The following is a 10936-nucleotide window of genomic DNA, read 5'->3' as shown; positions in this document are numbered from 1 at the left end:
TTCTGGTTGAACTGGGACAGGCGGCTGCGCGACTCCGCCTCCAGGACCTGCACCACCTGGGAGTCGCTGGGAAGGCCTGGGGGGGGGGGGGGGGAGGGGATGGGCAAGGTTACCCCGAATGACACGACCATTTTCGCCAACCATAGCCGAAACCCGTCAATCTAACCCATTTAAGCCCGCGGGTAACTAAAGTTGCCGAAGTCTCCACCGCTCTTTTTCCATCCGTGAATATTTTTTGGATGACTACAGACGCTTTTTGAAAAAACAACTGGCTCGCAAGTAGACCACCTTAGGAGGAGCTTTAAACAACTACAGTCATCCGAAAAACATTCACGGACGGAAAAAGAGCGGTAGAGGCTTCAGTTGCCCGCAGGCTTAAATGGATTAAAGGCCCAAACGCCGAGTTCTGGCGCCGACTCACGGCAGGCGGGGCCGAACCGGCGAAGCGCGCCGCGTAACCGACGACAACCAACCACCACTCACCGAGCGCGGCCACGGCGTACAGGCAGTTGACGATGCTGAAGTTGTCGAACTTGGCGCAGTCGTTGACGATGGCGCCGCACAGCGTCTGGAAGTCCTGCTGCTCCGAGATCTGGCGGTAGTGGCCCTCTCCGGGGCCCGTCGCGCGGGGGACGCCAGGGCCCCCTCGGGGGAAGTCCCGCCGCCGCCGCCCCGCCGCCGCCGCCGCCGGACGGCCCGCCCCGGAGGCCTGCTGCGCCTGCAGGAGCTGGCCGATCTTCTGCAGGGCGATGGGGTAGTGGTTGTAGGAGATCTTGCCGGGGTTCTGGGTGACCCAGCGGAGCACCTCGTCCACGCCGCGGGACCGCTCGATCAGCCGCTTCATGGTGAAGAAGGTGTCGTAGCTCATCTTCTCGTGGATGAAGTTCCAGGTCTTCTTCCGGCCCGGGTGCAGGCCGGCGTGGGCGTGGTAGTGGGGCGGGGCCGGGTGGGGCTGCGGGTGCGGGTGGAAGTGGGGTTGGTGGTGGTGGTGGTGGTGGTGGCTCTGGAAGTGCAGCCGGTGGCCGTCCGGCCGGCCCTGGTAGACCGCCGGGTAGTTCTGAGGGGGCGGGGCGTGCGGGTGGGGGTGAGGGGGCAGCGGGTGGTGGTGGTGGTGCGGGTGGTTCTCCAGCACGGGAAGCCCCGCCCCCACCATGCCCGGCCGCCGGCCCGGCTTGCCCCCGCCGCCGCCGCCGCCGCCGTAGAAGCGGGCGGCGTACATGCCGCCGGGCGCCTCAGCGGAGGGCGGGACCGCGGGCAGAGGACGCGAGGAAGAAGCTGGCGGTGCCGCGCGTTAGGGGGCGGAGTCCGGCCGGCAGCCACAGCATGGTACATGGAGCCAGTCGACACCGAGATGCAGCGCACTACACCTGCGGGGGGGAGAAGAGAGGGGGCGCTGTTTCCACTCACGGAGCACACAGCGACAGCAGACAGACGCCAAGTACCATGGCCTTCGTTCACAACACCGATCTCCGTGCCGTTGATTCGGAATGGAGAAAATCAGCCGCGTAAATCATGCAAGCGTGTAATGTAATGTAATGTAATGTAATGTAATGCAAGCGCTGCACGTGACATCCACTGAGCGCGAGCTCTTCACCCGAGCCAATCGCAATGGACAGGAAAAATAAGTGCGTTCGCCCGAGTTACATTAGCAAGGGTACCAGACCTGGCCAACAGCCCTGCCAGACCAGTGAGTGCGTACACATTTAATTAGCCAATCAGAGAGGACCAGTAATGGACCAGACTAAGAGCGACAGACTGAGGACATTAAACCAGCATAAAGGGGGTCAACCCGAGGTCTCCCCACAGCACATGAAGTGCGCCACACTTCCCTCCTCCTGCCCCAATCCCACAATAAATATCACTCAGTGTGAAGTAACTGAGGGTGCATTCAGAAACCATCGATCGAGCCGAGCAGGTAAACTGACAACCTGACACCAGGGTGGCGTGGTACGCGGGGAGAACCCAAATTCACTCAGAATCAGAACGTTAAAAACCCACTGGAGCAGCAGCACCGGCTCTGCCCAGGATGATGGTTTGTCCCAGTCGTTTGTAGCTATGGGCATGGCGCGGGGTGGGGGGGGGGGGGGGATGGTGGAGTTCTTCACCAGAGGAAGAGGGTCATTAATGAAGATGTCTTCAGGACATAATCACGAAGGACAATCTCCAACCGATTCTTACATGAGTCACACCCATTCTCACAAGCAGGAAACCCCAAAAGGATCCAGAAACTAAATCAGTCGATGGATGGACTCTAGACAGGACTAACTGGGCTAAATGTCGCATAATAAACACTCTGACCTTTATCAGGCTCCTGGCATTTCAAAATCATGTTCCAATTGACTGAGCCTTCGTACTCGCTAAAAGAATCATCTGAAGAGTCCTTTCAGCCAGCAAAGCAATGACCTTACAACACATTCAGAAACAGGTTAAACCTGAAGCGCTCAGCACAATCCTAAACAATTTGGTTTAAGACCCTGCGGACGTGCGGTTACTGTTTCTAGACACTTGTTACCCTCGAGGGGGATCAAACCAAGAGACAAGAGCAGGGACAAGTCTAATAGTGGACAGGAAACGGAACTCAGTCAGGAGGCTCTAGACCGGATTCCTATTCAGGACACTGACATTAAAGGTGTTCCAGCGGTCTAAAGCCATAACTATGAGCCTTATTGCTCTCCGAGAGCTGAAAACAGCATTAGTTAATGCTATCGGTGTGTGATAATAATTGACAGTCTCCCTTTTCACATGAGGTCTATAGAGTTCTAATATACCATGTCCATGATACGGATCTGGAGTTAGTGAGCGATAAAGGGGTCCTGATGGTGCTGGGAGCACCAGCACAGGGAGCCTTCTCCTGGCACGAGTTGGTTGCGCTCGTCCGCTTGGAAGGCTCAGCTGGAGTCAGTCACTACTGAATAGTTCCACCCTAACCTCATGTTGACAAATGATTTCCTGGAGACAGTTTGCACACATCTACTAAGAACACCATCGCTGCCATGCTGTAAATAGAACGGCGTAGAATTGTGTGTATTTATTGGGGGAAAGGGGGGGGGGGCGGGGAAAAGCTTTTCCCCATTTTCCTTCCCCGATTTGGAATGCCCAATTGCATTATTTAACAGCGCTCAGTGCCGCAAACTCCGCTAACGATTTGGAAGAGCGCAGACAAGCCAGAGCTCTCTCTCTCTCTCTCTCCAGAGCACGGTGCCAGCTACCGCATAGTATCTACACCGCGGTTCCCAAAACGGTCGTGCGCAGACACGTTGGAGGGAAACACTTCACGTGCAGCGTGCGCGTTTCCGATCGGCCAGCAGGGGCCGCTGGTGAGGCACGAGCCGCTGTCATCTCCTCCGACAGAAACCCTCCCGTACCTGGGCAACGGCGGAACCGATAATGCGTCACCGGCCACAGTCGACTCGCCACTAGCGCAGTCCGATTCCACACGTGCCAAATCTGAATAACGACTTAATTGCTTAAACTGACAGTGCATAATGCACGAACCTGGCTAAAAGACAAAATTGGCGTAATCACGTCCTTTCCAATTGATGTGTCCATCAGATCAAGCTACCTCCACATTATCAGATCATGGTCCTGGGACAATTACTCTGAGACACTATCAAACAACGGACAACACCAACAGCTGATTGACACAAGTGTCCTGATGGATCAATCCCTCCACTCCATATCACAAGAACTAGTAAAACAGAATAATCACATCCCAATCTGCCCAATGCAAATGAATCTAACATCATCATGTTTCATTCAGTTCTGTGAAATACAGCCAGTGCCATGGCTACGTCACTATGGTTATTTATGTGTGCTTATTCAACACATGCATTATTGACAGTCAGGACGGAGTGCTGTCAGTATTACATTTATTCTCTACTCATAACTACTCGAGTCCTTTGGAACTGAATCATTTCTTCTGGGCGATCTCAAGAAAGGAAATCCTAAACAATGCCTATTTTGAATCACTGCGCCAAAGGTTCCACAGCACACTGGCTTACTCTGCTACTTAAACAGCAAACGCATGCAACCAAACAAATTCACAGCATGATGACTGGAGTCTCATCCCCCCCCCCCCCCCCCCCCCCCCCCCCCCCCCCCCCCCCCCCCCCCCCCCCCCCCCCACAATCCCGAAGCAAAGGTTCAGCAAGAATCCTCCTGCCCTCACTCGGTGAAAGTCTGTCTAGATGAGCGACTCGGCCGCTGCAAACTCTCACATCTGTCTAAAGTACGGTAAGGTCAGTTGAAGTCTGCATGCCCTCCATAAGAGCATGGGGCCAAAAGTCCTCTGATGACTACAGTAGGTTTCAAATTCTATGAACAAAAAAAATCAATGTCGCCACGATAGGCATCTCATGCCATTATGCATGACGTTAAGCAGGTACAAGATCTCTGCCAAGACATCTAGCCCATGTTTTGCTGGGCCATGATCGCGATTGTGTATCCTAATAGCTCATCGCAGAGTCTTTGGCATGAACCATGTGGGGGGGGGGGGGGTGAACACTCAAGACACGAGACTTCTACTGCACCAATACCTAACCACATCGCAGCGCTGAATACAATGCAAACGTTTCGGATGTGACCAGGCTTCAGTCAGTGTATATATGCGTCTTCCAAACTCATGTATCAAACGCCCCAGATCCAACATGTGGACTAACATGACCAACTATAGCAATGGGTTATTCAATTCATTAGAACCAGCTACGATGCACTCTAGCACAGAGAAAGCCATATTTAGAAAACTACTGCTTTCCCTAGCTAACTCTAAATGACATTTTGGTGGCACAAGTAATTAACTAACGTTACTATGTACGATACTTCGCGTGTTTATATCTGTTGGCGATGCGCGATTACTCATATAAGAGGCCGCGATGGTTCGCTACTTTTTTGTTAGAGAAAGACAACGTGCCGTGGAGTAACTCACTTGAAACGCTAGCTAGCTTAGCTATAGGTAGCAATGCAAGATCGTGACGTAGGCCAAGGCACATGGGCAAGATCTGTTTACCGATAGTAAAATAGTTTACGTTGGCTACTTATGAAGCTACAAACTCGTAACCTTGCTGGGTGAATTGGCTTGCTACTGTCACTGAAACTGCAACGGAGCGTCGCGTCAAAGCAAAGCTGTCGAGCTAACATTAGCTACCTACATGAGTGTCGGTCAAGTGTTTCACTTACATGTTTTGTTGGAGCGCAGTCTTGTGTCCGGCGGTGGAAGTCTCTTAGCTACAATCAATGATACTGGCGGAGATTCTTTCAGTCCATCTCCGATACTGACAAATCCAGAAGATACTTTCAATGTGTATTAATAACGACCACGCCATCCCGGTAGCTAAAAAGCTAGCTGGAGTTGATAGGGTAGGGTAGGGCCGGGGAAGGGGAAGCAAGCTAGCGACCACTTTTTTGACAGTCACACTCGCTTCAGTCACAAATCTGACTAAATACTGGCTACTGTACTTCCGATTTGTGCTCGATAACGGGGCAATGGACACACGTGACGCATATACCCTTTATACACTTCACATATATATTCCAATATATGAAGCCTTAGTTGTAAAATACCTAAGCTAGCAGATTGCTTCTCACAACTCGCTGGCAAGCTAGCCTCCAAGCTAACTCGCTAGTTCAGAGCAAGCAGTGGGGCCCGGCTAAGTCAATGCATTTGTTTTTATTCAGTCTTACCGGGTAATCACGTCCTATAAGTCGAATTTTAAGCAATATTTGTAACCTTCAAAAGTTGAAAGTATGCCCTCGCAACCCCCTATATTATATCGGTTTGTACCCTCCCCCGCTCTCAATCCTCGGCCGCTGTCCCGGTGTCAGCCATCTTCCCGGCAACCAACAGACTCTTACTATCTCCACCCCTTCTAAACCACAAACCAATCAGCACGCCGCTTTCATTAAAGACCCAATCGTGTTTTGGGTTTTAGACTGGGTTCTATAATACCACCGAATAATTGGTCCGCTGTTTTATTTTTGCTGTCAGACTGCTATCAAGTATCTACTTGAGATAGGGACATTTTCAAGAGGGGCAGAAGGTTTGGAGAAATGTATAAAAAGCAAGTGAGCGTTGTCAGCTCGATGGTCACAGAAGTCGCTTTACATGTGCTCGAGAACAGGGTGCATCAGAGGAGATGGGAGAGGCTGGACGAAGAGTTCCATGTTTTGTAATTTACGATACTTTTCGCATGTAGCGACGGCAAATCCATATACGATAGGAGCCATAGATTACAATGTGATCGCCCTGAAAACGGCTTTGCGCCTCCTCTGTTCACATCACATCACCACATCCTTCTCCAAACAGCCAGGTGATATCGAGCATGGTGCTGGTGTGCGTGTTTTCTGTTTGAATTCCAAGTTGTTTGTTCATGCTTGCGTAGTAAAGTTGGTCTGCGATTCTAGTAGGTCATGGATTGCAAGCGATGCCGGGAAACGATTCGTTTTTGTAAAAACTGACTGGAGAATAATATCCAGGATCATGTTAATTTTCAACCAGGTTACGTGAGCAGCTGTTCGGGATGGACACGTCACGCTCAGGGGTTAAACTGGGATTTGGGAGGTGGGTGGACCCTGAGATCCGATGGGAGGTGGGTGAAAAAAGGTACAATGAATGTTTCAGCTCAAAACAGTTGTATCTTTAATGTATTGTGCACATATTTGTAATTAAGGAAAACAATGTTTTAAAAAGAATGTATACTATTGATGCAAGCTTTTACATAATATATTTCAAGTTTATTGAGTGTCATTAATGCTGAGAATTTTTTTTACCCACGAAAATAATCGGTCATCCTTCTCTTGTCCTCACTTTCTTCCTCCTTTATCCATCTTTCTTAAACTGGTGAAGCGCAAAACTTTCCTTTAAGCTAATCATTGATCTCAAACTGTTTTAATTAATTTTCAGTGATTAACAAGCATGCAAACATCTGACTAATCAATTGGAAAGGGACACAGCTTCTTCGCATTGTGTTAGGGAGATTAAATGATAAATGCGATTTAGAAAAATCCGTTTTAATCACTAAGCAATGGCGGAATCTTCCGCCGATTTTCATTGAGTAGCAATACAATTAACCCACAAACTAGGGTACTCAATACTATCATATGTAGCCAGCTCTCCCCAAATAGGCACTTTTAGCGAATAGCCTAGGCCTTATAGCCTACATTTATTTTCACTTGCAGTACGAAATTGTGCACATTTTTAGTCAACATTGTTTGCGGATACATGCACTTCTTCTCCACACTCGTATTCGTGGCAAATATCTGCAATGCGTAGATTGTAAACAAAATTGAAGTGCAGGTTTTGTTTTGCTGGGTTATTCTGAAAGCTAACACGGTATAACAGACTGGTGTATCTTGTTTGTTAAGTGTAGACTACTTCGTGATTAAAACGAATTTTTAACGGATAAATTGAATTTATGATTTAATCCCTCTAACACGGTATGAAGACGCTGTATGTTAGGCTACTTGCCATTTGATTAATCCGATCGTTGGCATGCTTGATTATAAAGGAAAATTACTAATGAAAACAGGTTGAGATCAATGATTAGTTTAAAGGAAAGTTTTGCGCCCCACCGATTTTCAGCTCTTTCCATATAGCTCAGCTACTTGGTATTTCATAATGCAGTTCAAGTTCCCTGTATCGGAACTGTGGTGACTGAAGTTTGTTTTCATAAGAAGACGATTCGTTAAAGTATTCTTTTAAGTAGTATTAGCGGCCGGACAGCAGTGCTCTCAAAACCTAACTGGGAAAAGTACCGGTTAGTTTAGATGTAGCACACTGTGTACAATGCAGGCCGTTCACCTGGGTTGGTGGTCATGTTTGAAACCGTTGCCTTTTGGGGAACTTTTCTTCCTACGATACCGAACATGATGGCCGAATGCTAATCTGTACGTTTGAAGTTCCGACACAGGTCAAATCAATTTTCCAAAACGGAACATACATGCCACCAATCTAACCTCTCGGAAGAGAGGAACAGCATTTAATCACTGCGCACAAGCAAGTCATAAGTACATTCAGGCAATGCATAGAAATGGAACACAGCACAGTATGTCAGACTGCATGAAGCCATCACAGAGACACATTTGCACTGTGATACTGTTGGGAGCCCATTACTGCAACGGTTCCAGACAGCCCTAGCTCACTGGGACATTCAGAGGCACCCTAGACACTCAGGAGCTGGATCCTTTAGTGCGAGCGCAGTGCCTTGTCCGGGGTCATACTTCTCACACCCATTTTTCCGACGCTCTGTATGCTTTGAAATAATAAAAAGGACGTGTTAAAGAACAGCAAGGCCTGTTCTATACATGAATAAGAATTCACATGGAATACAGATTTGGGTGTTTCTGTTGCGATGGTCCGCAACAGTGAAGAGACTGAGTAATATGCCAGTAGAGCTAATGGAGCCTACCTTGGCTGCATTCCTTTCCCAATCACAGTGAATGAAGGATTTTTCGAGGCGAGTCAGATCGTCAGTGCAAACCCGACAGTTAATTAATCGCTTTGGAAAAAGAAAAGCAATCAAATAATTAAAGGGGTACTGCAGTAGAAACTTCTGACTTTCACAAAGGTTACTAATCTTTTGTGTGCCTGTCCATTTTCGTCATTTTTGGAGTCACCAAATAGTAAAAATTCTGTGCCGTAGTATTATGCAATCTGCACTTGCTTACAAAATACTGATGCTGAAATCCATGCATCCCTCTGAAAAATCACCAGGTCACAAAATATTGCTCCATCGGTTTCAGTGTTAAAGTCACATTTAACTACAGAGTAACACTTTATTTTGTGCACATAACATCAGAGTAATATTTTCAACTCGGACATAGTGTAAAATGTGCTTCAGCCTGTTTTACTGTGTGTTAGGCATGCAAACATTCCACAGCATCACAGCTATGTAAATCCTTCTATATTCGGTTCCATGTTCACATCAAAGGGTTACAGGTGTACATGTGCACTGCCAGGTGTACTAAAATGGTCTTTTGCTCCCAATACCACACTGACTACCTGTAAAGTGTAAATATGTAATGTGTAAATATGGGGCGACATAGCTCAGGAGGTAAGAGTGGTTTTCTGCTAGTCGGAGGGTTGCCGGTTTGATCCCCCACCCTGGGCGTGTCGAGTGTCCCCGAGCAAGACACCTAACCCCTAATTGCTCCCAACAAGCTGATTGGTACCTTGCATGGCAGCCTTTCACCATTGGGGTGTGAGTGTGTGTGTGTGAATGAGTGAATGAGAGGCATCAATTGTAAAGCACTTTGATAAAAAGCAGTCCATTTACCATCCATTACCATATGTAGAGCAACACTGTTATGCCGTTATTCCTGTAGCACTTGAAGTGGACACTCATGTTGTATACATGTTGTTGAAATCTGTCTGGTCTATTGTCAAATAAAGCAGGGGTGTCTGTGGGTTTTTGTGGCTTCCTTTCAATCAGCTGCCAGATACAGTAAGGCCTTGAGAACGTGGTGTGTCGATCATTTGGCAAATCGATGATTCAAATTAACCACTGTTGCAGAGAACCCCTTCAAGACAGGAGTTTGACTCCTGCGATATAAAGCAATACTCAGAAGTGAACTCTGTCACTCTTTCATTGTTAACCCTCTAACACTTCAATTCTTGCTGTGTACCTACTGCTGGTTTTGTTCCCGTCCTTTACAACTTACCGTTGGTTTCACAAATTTGCAGCCATTTTGATGTGTGGTCATTCCTGTGTTTTTGCAGTGGTAGCTTGTAACGAAGCTCAATGGACAAGTATTTCGATCCCTAGGTCATGAATAAAATAAAATAAAACATAACACAGTTTCTAAAAGGATAACTCAAAATTGCATCTGCAGTTAACAAGAATCTGTAAACAAGAAACAGGTTCACTATTGCGCCAACAAGGTTACTGATTTGCAAATGGTCCGCAGACTGTTTACTCTATTGCTTTTTCTCTGAATCCATGAAAGTCAAAAAAAATGTTAGAATTGTACTTCTTCAAATTCATGACAAAGCAGCTATATGTTTTGCAAATGATTGCATTTGCATATGGAAATTTATAAGAATTTATCAATTTTTAATTATGTATGATTGTTTCAGCTGTTGCAGCATCCCTGGTTTGATTTCAAGTTTGATTTAAAAAAAATCATTTTTACAGCCCACTCTCGAGGAACCTAACCGTTTTACATTTCTTCTCAAATCTTCTGTAAGTTTCCAGTTTGATATTATGCAATTTAAATACATTTTAGACATTGAGACGATGTCAGAAGGCTCTACTTGGCTTTGCAGTCAGCTGAACCCTCTTCTTTTCAAAACACAAGTGAGCTTAGATCTGTTGGCCTAAATTATTGTCAATCAGGATCTGATTAGCCTTGTCATATGAATAAAGTTTGACAGACCTCAGGACATAAAAAGGAAAAATTTTACATTTTTAAAAATGCCCAAAATAAAATTCTTATCATGCCAAGCCTACTCTTGGTATTAGCAAGGCAGTTACTTTAACAAGGAATTAATACCAAAAATACATAAATACATTCTGTCCATACCTGTGTTCGCCTCAGGATATGAAAAAAATTCATGTGCTTTTCGGGCTTTTCAGTTATTTTGTTGCCGTATTTAATTGCCATGTCGATAATGGGCTTGTCTATATCCGAGAGCTTGTGATAATCATTCTGTCCCTCAGTGGGGATCAGCAGTGCTCCTGTGATGAGCAGCAGGATCAGTGGTGAGCAGCGCATCTTTCTCTCAGCGTTGGACTGGTGACGCTGCTACGTGGCCCTCCAGTATCCTTCCAAAAAGGGTAAACATTAATCCATCGCTTGGCATCGATCAAGGTGTCTTTCACAATCCCCTGTGCTGTGAGGGGTGTATCTCCGGTACACCTTTTCCTGGCAGAACGTGCTATTCTGTTGAGAAAAGCGTACAGGACTGCCGTGCCAGGCTTTGCAAGGTTTCAAGTACCTCCTC

The 10936-nt window shown here is 47.0% G+C and overlaps 1 protein-coding gene across 1 annotated transcript in view; it reads right to left on the bottom strand.

Annotated features, from left to right (window-relative positions):
* Window positions 1-5998, bottom strand: part of fastk (Fas-activated serine/threonine kinase) — an 11482-nt gene extending 5484 nt beyond the window's left edge. Inside the window, 3 exon segments of the mRNA XM_035430421.1 lie at window positions 1-76; window positions 484-1367; window positions 5176-5998. The exon segment at window positions 1-76 is cut by the window's left edge and continues 323 nt beyond it. Of these exon segments, the coding sequence (XP_035286312.1) occupies window positions 1-76; window positions 484-1219 (812 nt within the window). The 5' untranslated portion in view covers window positions 1220-1367; window positions 5176-5998.
* Window positions 5999-10936: the final 4938 nt, after the last annotated feature.

Source organism: Anguilla anguilla, chromosome 8, assembly GCF_013347855.1.
Source record: "Anguilla anguilla isolate fAngAng1 chromosome 8, fAngAng1.pri, whole genome shotgun sequence".
In the NCBI taxonomy this organism is placed as follows: Eukaryota; Metazoa; Chordata; class Actinopteri; order Anguilliformes; family Anguillidae; genus Anguilla; species Anguilla anguilla.
The sequence above is the reverse complement of the archived record's forward strand: the minus strand, read 5'-3'. Positions and strand labels throughout refer to the sequence as shown.